The 21,240-nt window shown below is 36.4% G+C and overlaps 1 protein-coding gene across 2 annotated transcripts in view; it reads left to right on the forward strand.

Annotated features, from left to right (window-relative positions):
* Nucleotides 1–21,240, forward strand: part of AEBP2 (AE binding protein 2) — a 58,710-nt gene that overhangs the window by 23,606 nt on the left and 13,864 nt on the right. Inside the window, exons 3-4 of one of the 2 annotated variants that reach the window (XM_059082733.2) lie at nt 3,522–3,629; nt 19,498–19,684. In XM_059082733.2, the coding sequence (XP_058938716.1) occupies nt 3,522–3,629; nt 19,498–19,684 (295 nt within the window). The remainder of the gene's footprint in view (nt 1–3,521; nt 3,630–19,497; nt 19,685–21,240) is intronic. The other variant, XM_067008834.1, reaches the window with a different exon arrangement.

Below are 21,240 nucleotides of genomic sequence, written 5' to 3' on the forward strand. Positions count from 1 at the left end.
CGATCTCATCTACAACAGAGGAGTTGTTGGTGGGACATTTTTTTTTTTTTAAAACGACCTCTTGGAAGGGAAATTAAAAAGAAATCATTTTAATTGTTTTTAAGTGTACAGTTCAGTGGCATTAAGTACATCACGTTGTTGTGCAGTTATCACTACTGTCATTCTCTGGCACTTTTTCATTATCCCAAACTGAAATCTGTACCTGTTAGACAATAACTCCCTAATCCTCTCTTCCGCTAACCCCTGGTAACCACTATTCTACTTTCTGTCTCTATAAAATGGACTATTCTAGATACCTCATGTATAGTGGAAAACAGCTGATTTTGATGACATTTTTAAAGAATTTTTATTTCTCTTCTTTCTACTCCAAGTGTTAAACTGTCATAATGGAACAGAAACAAATGAAATTATTGGTAATTCTGCAGGATTTTATGTTTCTAATTACTGAAAGATGACAATTTTTCTGGAGCAGTAAGTTAGTAAGATCTAAATACTATATTAATTCCTGTTCTTTTTCTCATCCCACTCTAATTTTCACCCTGGGAAAAACAAAACTCTCATATAACAGCTTAGAAACTTCTTTACCTTCCTGTAAGCTGTTTATGTTTCCATGTCATGTGGACTTTATATTTGAAGGATGAAATCAGGTGGGGAGTTTAGGTTTTCCTGACCCTTTCGAAGTGGGTGGATACTTAATTCTACATTAAAAGTTAAACTTAACCATTTAAACACCTTTTATGAATATACCTTTTTTAAAAAGAATCATGAAAGTACTTTCTTGTATTTAAAAAATAAAAACGGGGACTTCCCTGGTGGCACAGTGGTTAAGAATCTGGCTGCCAATGCAGGGGACACAGGTTGGAGCCCCGGTCCGGGAAGATCCCACATGCCGGGGAGCAACTAAGCGTGTGTGCCACAACTACTGAGCCCATGTGCCTAGGGCCCGTGCTCTGCAACAAGAGAAGCCACAGCAATGAGAAGCCTGCGCACCGCAACGAAGAGTAGCCCCTGCTCACTGCAATTAGAGAAAGCCCGCACGCAGCAACGAAGACCCAACGCAGCCAAAAATAAATAAATAAATTTATTAAAAAAAAAATAAAAAGCAAGAAAAATTTAACCTTTTTTGTTAAGTAAAATACAATTGTGTTCTTCGGCTCATACTTCCGTGCATGACTGGATTTCAGAAACGAGGCTGAGCTGTTTTACTAATCAAATTTCAAACCCCTGTGTCCTCTTAATATACATGTAAGTCTTGGTAGGCAGGGAACTTAATCTTACAGGATTTCAGTGGTTCTGTAAGATCCATTCGTGTTCTGTTTTTTTCTGTCTTAACTATTTCTTACTTTAAAAAGAGTTGCCAGAAAGAAATCTGTTTATGTTTCTTGATGCGGGGGTGCTTTAACATGTGTCACTTTGTTAAGTTTACTTTTGTATATGTTCTTGGGTGTGTTTGAGGGAAGAGGGCCAGAGGGAGATTTTGAGGAGGGGAGATAATAGGATATTATTATTCAAAGACTTGAATGAGTTACCCCTGTGTTATTTAAAATGATACTTTTAGACTCTCATGGTTAAATCCGGATGCTGCTAGGAAGTAGAATCAGTCTTAGGAGGTTACTTTGTGTTTTGATCGCCAATCTGGCATCTCCCGAACACAACGTGAAGTTGGTCATATCTTTTGTAAGAAACGAGGAATACTTTATTCTTGTATTTGGACAGTTTATTGAATATATTGTCCTCTGTTTATTAAATACCTTTTAACAGAGGCAATTGAAAACGTTAGCACATTTAATATGGCCAAAAATTATAGGATACAAAATTATAGCCTTCATGTTAGACAGATCTTGAAAGAGCAGACTGATTTGAGGCAAAATAAATATAAAAGACATTTGCTTCTCTTTTACATGTTCACATTTTGTGAAAAACTGAGCTAGTTTTTTCCTAAGAGCTTAAAGGAACCATGAGATAGATCATCCATTCAACCAACCCCTTCCTGACTTTAGATTATGTCTCTCTTATTTAATATAAAATATTTTTGTATCATTTTACTGCAGAAGGAATCTAATTAGTAAAAAGTAGGCTTTTCTTCACTCCCTTTGAGCATGTAAATTATACTGCTTACTGGCTCTGTATTTAGAGTATATTTGACTGATTTTACTTTACTAATAGTAATGGAATTTTCCTTATGCATGCTTATTAGACTTTTACAGGTTGCATTGTATTGTTTTGCAGTGGGTTTTACAATTTACCTAAAGAAATTTTTGTCTACGTTCATTTAAAAAGTAGCTTTTAATTCTGAGAACTTTAGGAATCATTTCATAAACATGTATTAGGGTCAGGAATTTTAAATACCAAGAAGGAAATGTTATGACTTATAATATCTGCTTAACTAAAAGAAACCAGCAAATCTGTTGTAGAATCAAGATATGTGATAACATTCTTTAAGCATATCAAACAGCATTAGCAGTGTTGTCTTGTTGTAAAATGATTTTGAGTAAAAATTGATCTCAGTTACTTTAGACTGTTTTCCTAGACTTCTAAAAAATTTTATTTTACACTTACTGTTTGATGATTGTTTCCTCAGTCCTGTGTGTATCTTTGTTCTGTTCTATATGCAGTACATTATAATCTTCAGGGTGTGGCTCTATTTATAATTGTTCTAACCTTAGCAAAGAACAGAGCCTATATAAATGGTTTTTTGAAGGTAGCGGTTACAGTAGATTCATACTTTTACTGATGATGGGGAGCAGTTTTCAGAGTTCAGTTTGATAAAAATAGAATCGGTCAAAAAATGGATACCTCAATGGTAGGAAAAAGATATGTTGTTTGTTGTTAACTCAGTCATACTCAGTTGCCTGAACCCAAGAATGTGGATCTATTATGATGATAGAGTGTCTTATGACATTGCTTTTGCAACTATATTAATTTTAACATTCTGTATTAGATTTTACTTCATAAGCAAGATAACTGGAAATCATTTTTAATAAGTAGAACAATATAAACATAAGTAGTGTTAGTATACATTTGAAAATAGGAAATCAAGAGCAGAAAGATTGTAAATGGATAATTTGTTTACTCATTCTTTGAATCAGTGTCCACCAATTGACTGTTTTGATTTATTTTCATTGTTCCTTTATACCTTTATATATTCCTGATATTTACAATTAATACATGCTTGTTCCCTCATGCAGTAAATACAAAAAATGTAAATAATGGTCCATGGTTCTAGTTCCTAGGGCTATATTGTTAATATTTTCTATATTTCCTTCTGAATGGCACTTTGGGATTGGTGTATCAGTTCCTTATTGAGGGAGAGGACAGCAGCCTTAATGGGGAAGGGTTAAAACTATGCCTCGCATTCTGGAAGTTCAGAAAGTTTATCTACAATAAGCATTTTGATTGACTTGTACAATAAATGTCTCTTTGTCAATTGAAGACTTCCAACATGTTTATTTGAATTTACAAGGAATAAAAGTCCTTGTAGAAATAAGTGATGAAAACAATTATGGCTCTTCTTTTAACAGGTATTTGTTTGCTTATGGAAAGGTTGTAAAGTATATAACACTCCGTCAACCAGTCAGAGTTGGTTACAGAGGCATATGCTGACACACAGTGGAGACAAACCCTTTAAGGTAAGTAAGTGTATGTGAGTTTTTTCTTCACTTCAAGTTAACGTGTTTTTTAATGGGCATACTTTTGCCCTTCTAAAAGTTTTTTAAAGAACCATTTGTTTTAACATTCCCATAGCTGCATGGAATTTATAAAACAGATGAAGGTAAAGATAATTTAATCCAATTTTTAAAATTTGAAGACCAGAAAAAAGTCACTGTGAAGGTAGGGTCTTGAAAACAGCTAGTGTACAGACCAGTGACTTGAATGTATGTCTTTAAAATTGCTTGGTTGTGGTTAATACCTCGTGCTCTAATTATAATTATATTTTCTCACTGTCATAGGTTTCAACCTTTTTATTAGCAAACAGTACTGATTATTATATGAAAAAATAAAATTGTAGAACATTAAGGGATTTGATTCATTTCACTCAGTTATGAGGTCATGCTACTGAGCTCAGTCGTAAATTACCATGTCAAATAGATGTATTTGGGGAAATCTGTACAAAGAGCGATTTTCTGTAAAAACCATTTTTCCTTTTATCCTCATTAAAAGTTAAAATATTTTGGTTTGTAACTATGGAAAGCATATATCATAGAGATTAAAAGTTTGTATTTAAAGAAGTTTTGTGGGCTTCCCTGGTGGCGCAGTGGTTGAGAGTCCGCCTGCCGATGCAGGGGACACGGGTTCGTGCCCCGGTCCGGGAGGATCCCACATGCCGCGGAGCGGCTGGGCCCGTGAGCCATGGCCACTGAGCCAGCGTGTCCGGAGCCTGTGCTCCGCAACGGGAGAGGCCACGGCAGTGAGAAGTTTCGTAAGTTAACACAGTATCTGCTGGTACATAAATACTGTGCCAGAAACTTCCCTTGGGTTTCGTTAGAGAAAGAGATAATTCTTGTAGAGTTTTTGTTTTTTTTTAATTACTTAATTTTTTTGGAAAAGACAATCATTAACAATTTTAAAAAATTATAAAGAAAAAATTTATATTGAGAAATCTTGCTCCCTTTCTTGTTCCTTATTTTCACTCCCCCAAATATATAACCATTGTTCTTAGTAGTGAATTCTTTATGAAACTACAAGCAGTTACATATGTAGGATCATTCTCCTTCCTTTTACACAAAATCTAATAAACTGTATTTTTCCGTATCTTATTTTTTATAAGCTTTTTATTTTAGAGCAGTTTTAGATTTATAGAAATAGTACAAAGATTGCAGAGTTACTGTATATCCTATACCAAGTTTCCCCCGTTAACATTTTTATTGTATGTATGTGTACCTTGTTTTTATAACATACTTTCTAGTAGAGATCTTTTCATATCTGTTCATAGAGAATATTTTCTTTTTTAACAGTTTCACAGTATTCCGTTGTGTGGCTGTAGCAGTTTATTAAACCAAACGTGTATAGATACTTGGGTTGTTTTTAGTCTTTTCCTATTGCAAATAGTACTGCAGTGATAAATCTTTGAACATATGTCATTTTGTACATGTGTAATTGTATAGGTAGGAGAAATTCCCAAAATGATGTGAGTGGTTGGATCAAAGGCTATATAAGCATTGGTAATTTTGATAAATATTGCCAAACTGCCCTCTCTAGGGATTGTGCCCTCATCTGCAGTGGTAGAGCGTCTGCCTTCTTCACAGCTTTGCTAAGAGGGTGTTGTCAAACTTTTGTGTTTTTGCCCGTCTAATAGATGAGAAATTGCATCCTGATGTAGTTTTTTATTTTTATTTTTTTGGCCGCGCCTCATAGCTTACGGGATCTTAGTTCCTTGATCAGGGATCAAAACCCAGGCCCGTGCAGTGGAAGTGCCAGGTCCTAACCACTGGACCGTTCGGGAATTCCCTCCCCTGATGTAGTTTTGCTTTTCCTTTATTATTGATGAAGTAGGGCATCTTTTCATATGTTTAACCATTTGGATTTCTTTTTTTTGGTGGTTCTTTTAATTTAAAATAGTTTCACTGAGCTTTCTGTTGGCATGTGGGCCCTATAACGCTAACCCCCTCGTCTTTACTGTAGTCCTACTACAGATCCTGTCCCTGAACCATGTGACCTGGGACAGTGTTTTGAACTTACCATCTAATAGGTAACTGGTAATAATAGTTACCTCATAGAGTTGTACAGTATATAGCTAGTAAATGCAAGAGATTATTGTTGTTAAAGTAAAAGAATCATTTCCTTTCTCATTGTATTTCCATATATTTTTCTTTAAGGCAGCAATTCTGTTGCCGGTCAGTTATGATGTTCAGGTTAATTTCACAGCCTGTACAAATGGATTTTCCCCCCCAGATCTCTTTTTAGAAACTAGAGAAGATTCCCATTGGAGAGGGGGAAAGAAAATGTCTTTAAAAGACAAAAGTTAAGGAGTGTGATTTAGTGAGGCATTGTTCTATAAGTCATAGGAATCATTTGCATCAAAAAAACATTTATTGGGCTTCCCTGGTGGCGCAGTGGTTGAGAATCCGCCTGCCGATGCAGGAGACACGGGTTCGTGCCCTGGTCAGGGAAGATCCCACATGCCGCGGAGCAACTAAGCCCGTGAGCCATGGCCGCTGGGCCTGCGCGTCCGGAGCCTGTGCTCCGCAACGGGAGAGGCCACAACAGTGAGAGGCCCGCATACCGCAAAAAACAAAACAAAAACAAACAAAAAAACCCCCACATTTATTGATGTCTGCAGTACATGGCATTGTGCTAGGCATTTGGGAAGCAAGGTGAGTAAGAAAGACAGGCCTCTGCCCTTCAAGGAACTTACATCTTTAGGTTTATACAGATTTAAGTAGTGAAATGTCACTATAGTCACCTTCAAAAGGTTCTCTGGAAACATGAATTAGTGATGAATGGGGCTGGAAAAGAGTAGTAGAAGGTGGGTGGGAGTTGACTGTAGAGAGGAGGTGATGATGCGTGAGGCAAGTCCCTTTGAAAAAAATCTTAGTTGTAACATGATATAATGTACAGTAAAGTGTTGAAAGTACACTTAAGTGTTCAGCACTTTAAAGGTTTGTTTCGTATGTTTGTATGCACCTGTGTAACTACCATTCTGATGAAGAATATTTTCAGTAAAACCAAGTTGCTTAATGTCCCTTCCCAGCCTATCCCCCTCCATCCTCTACTCCTTCCCCCAGGCCATGTTACGATTTCTATCATCCTGGCTTAGTTGTATGAACTTTTGTGTCTGGCTTTTTTTTCACTCAACAAAATAGCAGTGAGATTTGTCCTTGTTTTAGGTATCAGTCATTAAAAAAAACACAACTGCTGTGTAGCATTCCAGTGTCCAGTAAACCATAGTTTTTATCCCTTCTTCTGCCTCATGGCTTTCTAGTGCTGTTATTAATCAAGCTGTCCTTAATACACTCTTCTGCATGTCTTCTGATGGCACACATGTACTCATTTCATTTCTCTTCATTGTATAGTTAGGAGTGAAATTACTAAGTCATAGAATATGGCATATTTAGCTTTAGCAACTACAAACTCTTTTTCAGATTGGTCATATCACTTTACATCACCACCTGCAGTGAATGAGAGTTTTAGTTGCTCTGTGTCTTGGTATTTGCCATCTTGTTAATTTTAGCCATTCTGGTGTCTGTGTAGGGGTATCCCATTGTGGCTTTAATTTTTATTTCCCTGGTGAGTAAATGATACGTTGCACACATTTTCATGGGCTTTTGGCTATTTGAATTTCCTTTTTTGGGTGAAGTGCCTATTCAAGCCCCTTTCTATTATTTTATTGAATGATTTGTCTTTTATTATTATATAAAATTTTGTATATATTTTGGATACAAGTCTTTTGTCAGATATGTCTATTGTAAATGCCTTCTTCCAGTCTGTCTTTGGTTATCCTTTTCACCTTTCCTAATGAGATCTTTTGAAGAACAGTTTTTAGTTTGAATGAAATCTAATTTATCAATTTTATGGTTAGTGCTTCTTGTATTCTATTTAAAAAATCTTTGCCAACCCTCAGTATATGAAGATGAGGAGGATCTTAACAGAGCTAAGAGTTTTGTCTCATGGTAATAGGGAGATCATTTCAGAAGTGTGTGTATAAAATAATTTGCATATCATAAAACTTACCAAGTGTATAATTAAGTAGTTTTTAGTGTATTCACAGGTTTGTGCAGCTGTCACCACTAATTACAGAAATGTACTTTTGAAAGAAAAGGAAGCATCATAAAAGAATGAGTGGACTATTTAGGGAATAACGTGTAGTTTCATGTATTTAGCGATACTTTATGGTGGCAATTTGAAAATATGTAAAAAAAAATTTCTGACTAGTGAGATTGGACTCTCTAGAAATTAAGTATAAAAGTAATTGGTTGCAAAATGTTTTCTTTGCATTACTGTTCTTATCTCTTATTATCTATTTGTCTGGAATCTGATTATTATAAGGAGTTTGCATTGTATTTTTTGTCTTTTATTTTTACCGTAGGCTTCAAGCACTTGCCAGAGAGTTCAGTTGTGTTCATATCTTAAACAACACCGGTGTGGCTGCTTTGTGGTTGGATGGTTTGTGTGTGGGTTAATTGATAGAATCATCTTGACGAGAAATTTTTTTAAATGCGTACTGTCTTTACTGAAAACATTTTAAGTTGTTAATTCTTTAGAATGAAGCCTGAATAAATAAAAGGGATGGAGGATAGGGAAAGGAAGGGCTAGTATAATGCCTCGTGTTGCCTGGCTACGACAGACCTTGGAAGTTCACAGCCAGCAAAGCTTTTCCTTAGTTCCTAGTAGACTCTCGCTCTTCTTCCTCCACTCTGTGTCACATGGAAATAAGTGTGTTATAAAAGTTAGGCTTGCTTCATATTAAAAAATTTGACATTGAGAAGCTTAAGTAAGATAGTGGAACTATAACTATTATATTTGACTTCTTACAAAGTAAAGAAATGCATGGGATCATTTGGCACCTACATGTATTGTACCTTTTTTTTGGCCATGTTGCTTGACTTGCTGTATCTTAGTTTCTGGACCAGGAATTCCCTAGCCTACCATTTTAGTTTTGTATTGGACATCATTTCATGTCAGTAAATTAACTTTTTAGTGCTTGTGTGATCTTTCTATGTAATAGTTTACCATATATTATTTATTTATTTTATTTATTTAGTCATTCCTTGATGGAGTTTGTTGGTCCAATTTTCCACAATATAATCAGTTAACACATTTTTATAAACTACTTTTTTGTGAGCTAATATAAATTCCTAGAAGCTATTTTTCTTAGTCAAAGGGTATATGTCTAGGCTTGCTTTTGAAAGGTATTATTCCCCGTACAGAAAAACATAACCAATTTGTGTTCTAACCAGCAGTGTATATAATATAATGCCTGTTTCTCAACAACCTTGAGGCTTGTTGTTCTATTTTATCTTTACCAGTCTGCCGGTATATGGTAACACATTTCTACTTATATACAGTGCACACACATACAGTGTAAATACAGTATAAGTACTTCTCTATATATTCACATCATTTTTCCCCGTGTTAATTATTTTGTATTTTTAGAATGGAAACCCTTTTGGAGCTCATTATTCTTTTTTTATAAAGTAGGAAAAAATTTCCCTCCTGTGACAGGAATTAAATATTTTTCCCATTTTGACCTTTTTCTTGACTTTTTATGGTGCTTTTTCTAAAACACAGATTTTTTAAACTTTTAGTTTTGAAAACTTTCAACTTGCAGAAAAGATACAAGAACTCCCATATGTTTCTCTCTCACACATGTATGTGTAAAGCACTCCTGGAAACCCTTCAGGCAGATTCACCAGTTAACATTTTGCCACATTTGCTGTCTCTGCATCTTTCCATCCATCAGTATATCATCCATCTCTCCGTCTGTCTCCCTCCCCCCATCTCTCTCTCTTCTTTCCTCCCTTTTTTCCTACATACACACACACGCATGCACACACGCATGCGTGCGCACACACGCACACACACTATTTTGGGGGAACCATTTAAGAGGAGCCGTATCCCTAGATACTTCATTGTGTGTTATTTCCTAAGAGCAAGGACGTTCATTTATATAACCTTAGTACAGTTACCAAGTTCCAGAAATTTAACATTGATGCCATCAGCTATTCAGATTTCACTAATTGTCCCAATAATGTCCTTCATAGCCCTTTTTCTACCCCCTTGGTTTAGAATCCAGTTGAGGATCATGCATTACATTTAGTTTTCATGACTCCTTGAAACTTAGTTTCCTTAGCCTGTCTTTATCTTTTATAGCACTAATATTTTTGAAAAGTATAAACATTTTATTTTATAGTATGTTCCCCATTTGGGGGTTGTTTGATGTGATCAGATTCAGTTTATACATTTTTGGTGAAAATAGAATAAAATTGTCACTGTATCACTTCAGGGGACACTTGATGAGAGTTTGTGCCATCATGGATGAAAATACCTAGCATCACTTGGTTAAGGTGGAATTTGCCAGGTTCTTCTCTACCGTAAACTTACTATTTGTCCCTTTACAATTAATGATTAATTTTTGGAGAGAAACTTTGAACTATATGAATATATTGTTCCCCATTAGAACTAGTTTTTGTATCCATTAATGTTTCTTGCCTGAATCATTTATTACTATGAGGGTTACAAAATGAGGTTTTTTCTCACTTTCCATCTAAATTTATAAGTTGATATTCTACTTTCAGTGCTTTCTGCTCTTTATTCTGTCAGTCATCTCTCTACAGAATGGCTCATGTATTATGTTATTCTTTTTTTAAAAATAAATTTATTTATTTAATTTTTGGCTGCGGTGGGTCTTTGTTGCTGCACGCGGGTTTTCTCTAGTTGCGGCGAGCGAGGGCTACTCTTCGTTGCAGTGCACAGGCTTCTCATTGCAGTGGCTTCTCTAGTTGCAGAGCATGGGCTCTAGGCACGCAGGCTTCGGTAGTTGTGGCGCGAGGGCTCAGTAGTTGTGGCTGGCAGGCTCTAGAGCGCAAGCTTACTAGTTGTGGTGCACGGGCTTAGCTGCTCTGTGGCATGTGGGATCTTCCCGGACCAGGGCTCGAACATGTGTCCCCTGCATTGGCAGGTGGATTCTTAACCACTGTGCCACCAGGGAAGCCCTATGTTATTCTTTGGCTTATAATACATGACTATCATTTTGATGCTCATCTAATACAGATTTTATATTTATGAATTTTTGCTCATGTGGCTTCTGGAGCAACTGTCTAAAGATTCAGATGGTAAAAGTCCATTGGAGTGTTGGTAATGGCAAAGGCTAGAAACTGGAAGTCTGTAAGACCTAATTGAGTTGACATGGGAAATAAATGAAAGTCATGGATGTGTCATTTAGGTTTAAGTTACATTTGATGTTTCTTAAACTTGTTTGTTTTGTGCTTGAGAAGAAGTTAATGTCATATGAAACTAATTGATCATGTCAGCTTGTTATGAAATTTTAGTTTTGTAAAAATCAAACATACTCCTAAAATGTAAATATAATTTTTTCTTTTAATAATGTTTATCTTTTATAATTAAAGTACAAAGATTATTCCTAGATAAGCACCTTCTGCCCCAGCTTCTCCCCATATTTACTTTGTCTTGTATATATACCCTTGCTTTGTATGTGCACTTAGAGTTTGTGTGAAGGGGAGTTGTTACTGCCATTTTGTTAAATGTAGTGAAACCTTTTATTATCAAAGGTTTGGAAAACATTACATGTGTTTATAGGACTAGGATTTTGGAATTCTTTCAACTATTCTCTGGTCTTTTTTTTTTTTTTTTAATGTGATTTTGATTGTCTTAGTCATTTGGTATTAAGCTTTATCATGGCTAATGGGCTTCAACTCACCATGCTCAGAAATATTTTACTTAACTGAAGAAAATAAAAATTAGTCATACACAGAATGTTTGGTGATTGTTTTGATTTCCTTTTTTGCCAGTGTGGCAGTGGCTTGTCTGGACGAATTTGTATAGTATGTTAGAAATTACATAGTTGTACTTTTCAGATAGGCTCCATAGTTTTTTTTTTTTTCTTCCTACATGTTTCTCCCCTACTCTAGTATTTCTGTTTACTTTGAACACAGTACTTGTAGTCACTTAGTTGTCATGGGTTAATGAATTTATTGTAAGTTTTCCTCAGCAGCTAATCTGCAGCAGCTCAACATGATTGGCTCCGTTCATAATAGTGACACATCTGAATGACTTCTTATTGTGATAGAGTATTGCTTGAAAAACTCAGATTTTCTTTCAGGCCTTATACATGAAATAGCCAATCTTTTTAGGTGTTTTGGAATCAAGAACCTAGCCTAAATTGTCGATGAAGGAAAAAGAAATTTTATCAAACCAGACTTAAACTATTATATCTTTATTACTGTGGGTGGCTTACAGTTGTGCCTACAGGCAAATTCTGGTAATTTTTACAGGACATAGTGATGCTAAAACATCCTTCACTGTGATGGGTGATACAATAATTTCCTTCTTCAGTTCCTTTGTAACCTGTTTTATAATGTTAGTCGATACTGATAATTTTAAAAATCTTTTGCTTTTTATCCCCAGCTTTGTTGAGGTATAATTGACAAATAAAATTGTAAGATACTTAAAGTGCACATTGTGATGATTTGATATGCATTAGTCAATTGTGAAAGTATTCCCTCCATCTAGTTAATTAATATGTCCATCACCTCGCAGATATATGTATAAAATACATTTTAAAATTTTATATATATTTTAAAATTATATATATGTATATTTATATATATATTTTTTGGTGAGAATCTGTGCTTTTCAACAGACATTCTCTGTAATAATACAAAGCTTTAAGCACCCTGTTCTAGCTTTATTTCTCCTTTACCTTTTCGTATGTCTCTGTGTGTCTGTGTATCTGAAGCTCTCATGTTCCCTAGCCTTGGCAGACAGTTTTTAGGAGGCTCCCACTGACCAAAGATGGTACAGTTTGAGTAAAATAAGGAAAATGGCTGCAGTGAACATGTTGATACTGAAAAACAAAAGGTGATTCCTCTCCCCTCCAGAAATGAAAAACCGATTGGTCGCTGTTGAGAATGGTAGGGACCTCATTATTTGGAAATCTGGTAAGAATCAAGAGGTAGTTCTTTTTTTTACTATGTGAGCTGTGCCTGAGTTGCACCCATGACCAATTAACTTAGAATCTCTGGGATGTGCTGCCTGTCATTGCTGTATTTAAAGAAATCTTTCTGGTGATTGGGATGTGTACCCAGGCTTAAGAACTTCTGTTTACAAGATATTTCTCCTGTGAGGGGACCCTGTAAGAGAAATACCGCTTATTATAGCACTGGGTGAGCTTTGTTAGTTAGAAAAGCTGATAACTAAGCAATATTTCTCTGGTAAATGAGGTTACCAATTCAGTGCTCATTGAAAGGAGGAGAAAAGGCACAGGGGGAGAAAGATGTGTGCTGTGTTTACTATGCGCATGTTGCATGTGGGATCTTGTTTTTACTCTTTCTTCTCTGCACCTCCTTGATCTCACACTTGCCTGTCGTTCGTCCCCACCCAAACTCAGAGGCTGCTCCTTCCCATTCCGCTTTGCTGACCTCTGTTCTGCCTGACTTCTAAATGTTGGAGAGTGCTGTCAAAAATTCTCACCCTAGGGGTTCTTATTTTATCTAGTCCTTTGGTTTTAAATACTGTGTATATTCTGATTACTCCCAGATTACCTCTAGCCCTGACTTTCCCTCTTGGATTCCAGAGTAGAATATTCAGCTTGGATGTCTAATTAGGGCATTTTGAACTTAACGTAAAAAAATCTTGGTTTTCCATTTCAAACATGGTTCTATTTTAGACTCAGTAAATAGTAAGATCTTCCATCCAGTTACCCTGACTTTAAGAGCCCTGAAATATTCTTGATTCTTCTCTTAACTCTTCCTATACTGCCCCCCGCCCCATGCATTAGCAAATCCTATCGATTTGCTTGCCTCTCAGTGTATTTTCAATGTTATTACTACTTCTCACTCAATTATTCCCAGTTCTTCTAAGATTCACTTAGTTATTACTATTTGAAATCCTTGATAACTCCTCTCTAAATTAAAATCTGTTTCTTGGCATGATGCTTTATATCATGTCTGATATTTACCTCCTTCTCTGCTCTCATTCATTCCCTTACTTTACCTTCATAGGAAATTGTGTTCCAGCCATACTATATTACTTGTAGATCTCACATGGGTCACATTTTGCCCTCATTGTGGTTTTGTATAGGCTGTGCTTTCTACTCGAGAATCTGAAAAGCTTTATGTTTTGGAAAGATTTTAGCATTACAGAAAGGTTGCAAAGATGGTACAGAGGGTACCCATGTACCTTCACCCAATTTTTTCCCCCGATCTTATCATCTCACGTTCTGTGGTACATTTGTCAAAACTAAGAAACCAGCGTTTGTACCTGGAATTTTTGTCTTCCTTTAGATTACCTGCTAATAAATACTACCATATCTTCTGTGAAACTGATGTTTTCTGCTCTATGTTTCAGTCGCCCCTTGTAGATTTTCATACTACGTAACAGGAATATGAGTATGAATAAGACAGTCTTTGTACTAGCAAAGACAGTCCTAGTGTTGCTTCATTCGAACAAATCTGTTTGAAAAAACTGTCATTCCACGTTTCCAATTTTATAACAGCTACTTGCCCACAAGAGTAGCTGACATATTGAATGTTTCAGTGGGTTTGGGAGACAGAACATTTAAAACACTCAATGTCCAACAACCAGATTTTTCCCTGATTGTTGAAACAGGATTTTTTTTTTTTTTTAAAATCAGAGCACCATGTGTGGTAGCTTGAGTTCAGTAGTCATTGTTGTATGTGTGGGTGAAACATTGAATATTTATTTGAACAGTAAAATCACTCAGCACCATGAAGTGCTTGTGTTAAGAGGAGTGAAGGCACTGAAGTACTAAGACCGTTTGAGGCAGCAGATTTGTCCCTCACCTTGTTCTCTGGGATAAGCACTAAATGAGTGGAATACTGATTAGATGATGCTTAAAATTACTTTCTCTATTAGGGTAAAATAATTTGTGTTTTAGTGAAAGGTGTATGATTCTGCTGTATTTCTTTTCATTAAAAGTACTCTTTTTCTCTCATTCTACATTCTCATTGTACTTTCTATATTTTCTTTTTTAGATTTGTTTTTGATTCTTTTTTTTTCCTTTTTTTGTGTGTGTTACGCGTTATGTTTTCCAAACATATATATATATATATTTTTTGTTGTTGTTGTTGTTGTTGTTGTTTTGCGGTACGCGGGCCTCTCACTGCTGTGGCCTCTCCCGTTGCGGAGCACAGGCTCCGGACGCGCAGGCTCAGCGGTCATGGCTCACAGGCCCAGCCGCTCCGCAGCACGTGGGATCTTCCCGGACCGGGGCACGAACCCATGTCCCCTGCATCGGCAGGCGGACTCTCAACCACTACGCCACCAGGGAAGCCCTGTTTTTGATTCTTGACTGATGAGTAATCAAAATCAAAGATAAAACAATTTTCTATTAGAATTCTCATTATTGATTTTATGTCCTGAGCATTGAATCATTGCTGATTAAAATAAACTTGCGATATTTACTCTCTCACCTCTAGATACTACCAGGGCTTATTCTTTGCAGTTTTGAAGGAACCCAGGACAAAATGAATCTATTAGCCTATTTGTACCCTTGTAATTAAGGATAATTCTGGGTGGGTTCATATCACAAAATCCCTTTCAATTTACACCTGAGGACTTGGGTCTGAACTGTTATTATCATTGCTGCTTTAACTGTAGTCACCTAGCAGTTCTAAAATTTGAAATGTGGAGTTTCTCAACAAATTTTTTTGAATAACCAGAACTAAACTGGGAATCCAAGGGCAAAGACTTTTATTTATATTGTATTCCTTGAAGTATCTGACATATGGTACACAAATTATGCTTATTTAACGTATGTTTTTATTTTTTATTTATTTTTAAAAATTTATTTTATTTATCTTTGGCTGCGTTGGGTCTTCATTGCTGCACGTGGGCTTTCTCTAGTTGCGGTGAGCAGGGGCTACTCTTCGTTGTGGTGCGCGGACTTCTCATTACAGTGGCTTCTCTTGTTGCAGAGCATGGGCTCCGGGTGCACAGTTTTCAGTAGTTGTGGCTCGCGGGCTGTAGAGCGCAGGCTCAGTAGTTGTGGTGCACGGGCTTAGCTGCCCTGCGGCATGTGGAATCTTCCTGGACCAGGGCTCGAACCTGTGTCCCCCACATTGGCAGGCAGATTCTTAACCACTGTGCCACCAGGGGAGCCCTAAAGTATGTTTTTAGGATAGGTGTTAGGAAATGCAGGGATGACATCTAAAATTGAAAAGAAAAATAAGTACTGCATGGCTTAGTCTATGGCAGTACTGTAGAATAGAAATATATGTGACCCAAATTTGTTGTTTAAAATTTTCCAGTGCTGTGTTAAAAATAATCGAAACAAGTGAAAATAATTTAAGTAATATCTTTCACTTAACCTATTATATCATTTCAGCACCTTATCGATATACAGTATAATTAATAAGATGTTCCGCTTTTTTGGCACTAAATCTTCCAAATTTGGTGTGTATTTTATACTTACAACACTTTTTAATTTGGACTAGCCACAATTCTAAGTGCTCAGTAGCTGTATGTGTCTAATGACTAAAATGTATTGGACAGTGTAAAACTAACCCATTAGGGCATTTCTACGTCAGCACTCTTAATTCAGGTGCTAAACAATTCATCTTTATTCATTTTATTTTTTTAACCATTTAAAAAAAATCAAAGTATTGTTAATTTACAGTGTTGTGTCAGCCACAAGTATACAGCAAAGTGATTCAGTTATACATACATATATATAAAATGTAGATATATTCTTTTTCAGATTATTTTCCCTTATAGGTTATTACAAGATATTAAATATAGTTCACTTGGTATGCAGTAGGCTTTGTTGTTTATCTGTTTTATACATAGTAGTGTGTATATGTTAATCCCATACTCTTAACACCCACCCACCCCCCATCTTCATCTGTATTTAGATTTCATGAGATTTGAAGTTGGAGAAGTAGATTCACACGAGTTTTCCAAACATATATATATATATTTTGTTGTTGTTGTTGTTGTTGTTGTTTTGCGGTACGCGGGCCTCTGACTGTTGTGGCCTCTCCCGTTGCGGAGCACAGGCTCCGGACGCGCAGGCTCAGCGGCCATGGCTCACGGGCCCAGCCGCTCCGCGGCATGTGGGATCCTCCCGGACCGGGGCACGAACCCGTGTCCCCTGCATCGGCAGGCGGACTCCCAACCACTGCGCCACCAGGGAAGCCCTCCAAACATATTTAAAAGTTTTTCAGTAGTTAAACTGAATATCAGGTTTTACATTAAAAATTAAAAGTTATTAAGGAAATACAAATAAAAACCACGATGAGATAACACTTCATACTCACTAGGATGGTTTTACTTTTTTTTTTTTTTTTTTTTGCGGTATGCGGGCCTCACTGTTGTGGCCTCTCCCATTGCGGAGCACAGGCTCCGGACGCGCAGGCCCAGCGGCCGTGGCTCCCGGGCTCAGTTGCTCCGCGGCATGTGGGATCTTCCCGGACCGGGGCACGAACCCGTGTCCCCTGCATCGGCAGGCGGACTCTCAACCACTGCGCCACCAGGGAAGCCCGACTAGGATGGTTTTAATAAAATAAATGGAAAATAACCAGTCTGGGCGAGGATGTGGAGCTATCCTTGTATAACCTTGTATTTGTTTATACATTGTGAATACACTGAATACCACTGAATTGTATACTTTAAAATGGTATGTTATGTGAAATTCACCTCAAAAAAATTAATAAAATTAAATAAAAATAAAAGTTCAGTTTCTTATAGTAGCCTTATTTAAAATGTTAAGTATCAGCATCTGGCTAGTGGCTTCTGTAGCAGACTGTGGTGTTCTATGGCAGTGTGGTAATCTACAGAAGACAGAAACTTTAAAAAGCATTATTCTTTTCTGGTACTCAACATACGTGTAGTAATTTTTTAAATTCTAAGAATTCAGCATCCGTTAGATGCTAAACTTCTCATGGTCAGACTCTGTAGCTGAACATTCTTGATGTAGGCTATCTGAGGGCCACACTATTGATAGGATTGTAAGAGTTAAATGAATTGGTAAGCACTGAATATGGCTAATTGCTTCTTTTAAGGGTTCCCATAACACTCTGTGCCTTACCCCTGACTATAGCCCTTTGAAGTTGTTGCTTTGTATGTATGTCTTGCTGATCACATGTAAGCACTTTCAGGGCAAGAACGGTATCTTAATCATCCTTATACTTCTAGCATCTTACGTAGTACTGAATATAGAATAGATAAGTATTTGAACTAAAATCTTGAGTCATTCCTCTGCCTCTTAACCTTTTGTTAGCAATGCTGAGTACAGTTAGAGCCCATAACATGTCTCTTGTGTATTGAAATAAATAGAATAATTATTAATGGCACTATCTAAGGATTTTGCTGTGATATGTCTTAGCTAGCATTGATTTTTACCAGAATCTATAAGCCAGTATATTTAGAAATACCTGTGATTTGCAAGATGCTTCTGGTAATATATATCTATATTCATAAAAGTATGTTCCTGCCTTCAAAATGCATGGAAAAGATGAGTTGGGATAAATTATCTAATTATGCTCTGAAAGTGTGAGGATGTCCTCAAGAGAGGATGAGCTCCCTTTCACGTGGGCAGATTTAGAGAGATTTTGTGAATAAAGTTATAATCTCTACTAAGAGAGGGTTGTAGTGTGTTTTTAGAAGTTTAAAATGGTAGAGGTACCTAGATTGGAAGAAAGAGCCTGGAAGCATGTGGATTTTTTTGCGGTATTATCTAGAAAAATGTAATTAAGTTGAACCACCTGGGAACAATGTGATGGATACGTTTAGTGGCATACGTGGCAAATTTGCATACTTGGAGTTTTGTTGTCAAGTCAGAAACTAAGCAACTTTAATAAATTACTAATAGAAGCCCACCAGCAGTCCAGCTGTGGATTTTGCTATTTGCGGATCATTTTGGAAAATGTTTGTTTTAATTAGTAACATTCATTTGTTAGAAGACCTGCAAGTACTATTTTCTAAGGTCTAACTAGAAATCACACACTTGTACTGTAGCTAATTTGAGCATTGCAATTTTAGTGATATCCAAACATTCTGCATTCATTGTTGGAATAGCAGATCTGCCAGGTGACTTGGGTAGTTAAGTTGACCTCTTGTTTTCTCAGTCTTGCAAGTACAGAAGGCTGAGGAGGCAGTATTTAACGGAACTCATAGAGGGTTGCATAAGACCAACCCTGAGCATACAAGATGTCTTCTCTGAGCAACTAGATGCAGTAGTTTAAAAGTCAGTATTATTGTATTTCTTTCTTGTCTGTTACAACAGTGTAGAGCAGTTGGGAGTCTGGTGAAGGTTTTGAAGTAGCATATATCTTTTTTTTTTTTTTTTTTTCTTGTGGCTCCCCGGCTTGCAGCATCTCAGTTCCCTGACCAGGGATTGAACTCGGGTCACGACAGTGAAAGCCTGGAATCGTAACCACTAGGCCACTGGGGAACTCCCTGAAGTAGCATATATCTTAAAATAAAAATAACTTTGAAAATCCAGGAATCCCAGTAATTGTTCGATTATCTTTTTCTTTGATGTGAAAACAACTTACTGCTCCTCTTAGAAAAGTGATTAAACTCCAAATTTTTCTGGGAAGAAGATTCCAACTATTTTTGTCTTGCCCATGGTGGGAAGAGCAGTAAACTAAGGAGTCATGAAATTTTCCAGTCTCTGTCTCTGCTTAATCTGTACTATTTTGTGCAGCCTATAAAGTGAAGGGGTTGTATTGGTCCCTTATAGATCCTTTCTGGAATTAGTTCTGTAGTGTTACTGATTTACTTTTGAAAATATTCACTCATTCATATTTTGCTTGTATCCTATACAGCATCCTTGACATTTTTTTAATTTTTATTTAGTGTGTTGTTGGTGGCTGCAATGCCAGCTTTGCTTCTCAGGGAGGGCTAGCTCGCCATGTACCCACACACTTCAGTCAGCAGAACTCCTCAAAAGTTTCTAGCCAGCCAAAGGCCAAAGAAGAATCTCCTTCTAAAGCTGGAATGAACAAAAGGAGGAAATTAAAGAACAAAAGACGACGCTCATTACGTAAGTGTTTCACTGAAAATCAGTGTGTATTAGATGGTTTTGTTTTTGTCTTGGGCTTCCATGCAAATTCAGTTTTTACCATTCTTCAACTCTGCTTATCTATTTTTGTTAACGGTAATGAACAGATAGGATCGTGGTCTTTCACTGTGAGAATTCAGTGATGTATGTTTTACCTCTAGTAGCTAAGGGAATGTAAGTGTATGTGGCCTTAGAATACAAGCTCTGTAATTAGATTTTGAGGGCTACTTTGATTCTCTTCTAAATTAAGACAAATTATGACAGCGTTGGTATTTCTAACAATATTTTAGAAAATTTGAACATGTTAGAGATAAAAATCAAGTAAAAGTTAAGTAACCTGTCTGCTCCAAAGTGGAGTGTGTGAATAGCGAAGCTATGTGTAGTCTGTGTCTCTGCTTAACAGTCTTGCTGTGACACATATGTACAATGGTTATGTGCTTACTCATCAAATTATGAGATGCATCCTTGATATTTAGGATAGAACATAATTAGATGATTGTATACTTTTGAACCACAGGTGAAGAGTCTCTATTTTTGTCACCTTCAAAGGTATTTCATTATACAGCTCATTAAAAAAATGGTTGGGCACCCAATCTTAACTTGTGTATTTATACAGTATATATAGGTAACACCGCTAGTGTGCATTATAATTACCAAGAAGGAATACTGAAAAACAGAGATGAAAAAAATCCAGAAGTGATATTATTTTCTTCCCCACTCTAATGGATCATGACACACACCTGGTTTGGAGACTGTTATTTTAGTTTAGTATTCTCGACACTTTAATAGTGGACATAACATGGTTAAGGTCTGAATGCATAGAACCTGAACTTTGGGAGCTTTTATTATTCTGAATTTAATTCAAGTGATGACTTCTGTGTTTGAATCTTGAGTGAGGAGCGATATATTTGAATGATTTAGAGGGGTGAGTTATTGTTACTTAAGTGCTTATCCTTCTCAGGAAAAAGCATATTTGGAGAGCATGGAGAAAGTATACATTTTTCCCCCCAGTCGCGACAGATCAGATAGGAAGGGGATTTGTTTCTCAGCTTTAGGTAAAATCATGACTTTTTTCTCTCCCATATATCTCTTTTTAAAAAAAATTTAAAAATTTTTTTAAACTGATTTCCCATTGTCATTGCATTCTTAGTCTTGTGGGTTCTGTTAGTCTGTCACTAGCTGGTGTTTTGTTTATTTCCTTTTGAGCAAAAAATCCAATGAGAAAAGAGCTATTCATGTTGTTTTATTGAGTATGCCAGCTGTTAGATTTGTGTAGATGTACACTGAACTCCATGAATAGTAGAGATAATTTCACTCCACATAGTGGTAAGTCAGAATAGTGTGGTAAATCAGCATACATGTAATTCAGAATATGCTGTACCAGGAAATCAAGCCATTTCTTTTATTGTCAGTAAAATTTACTTTTTAATTACAGATGATATTGAGATGTTTTACATGTATTAGAAAGCTCCACAACTGTAAAATAATGAATTCGTTTTCCTTACTTTGAACAATGTTTTTATTAGGAATAAAAACAA

The sequence above is a fragment of the Kogia breviceps genome, chromosome 12, assembly GCF_026419965.1.
Source record: "Kogia breviceps isolate mKogBre1 chromosome 12, mKogBre1 haplotype 1, whole genome shotgun sequence".
Taxonomy (NCBI): Eukaryota; Metazoa; Chordata; class Mammalia; order Artiodactyla; family Physeteridae; genus Kogia; species Kogia breviceps.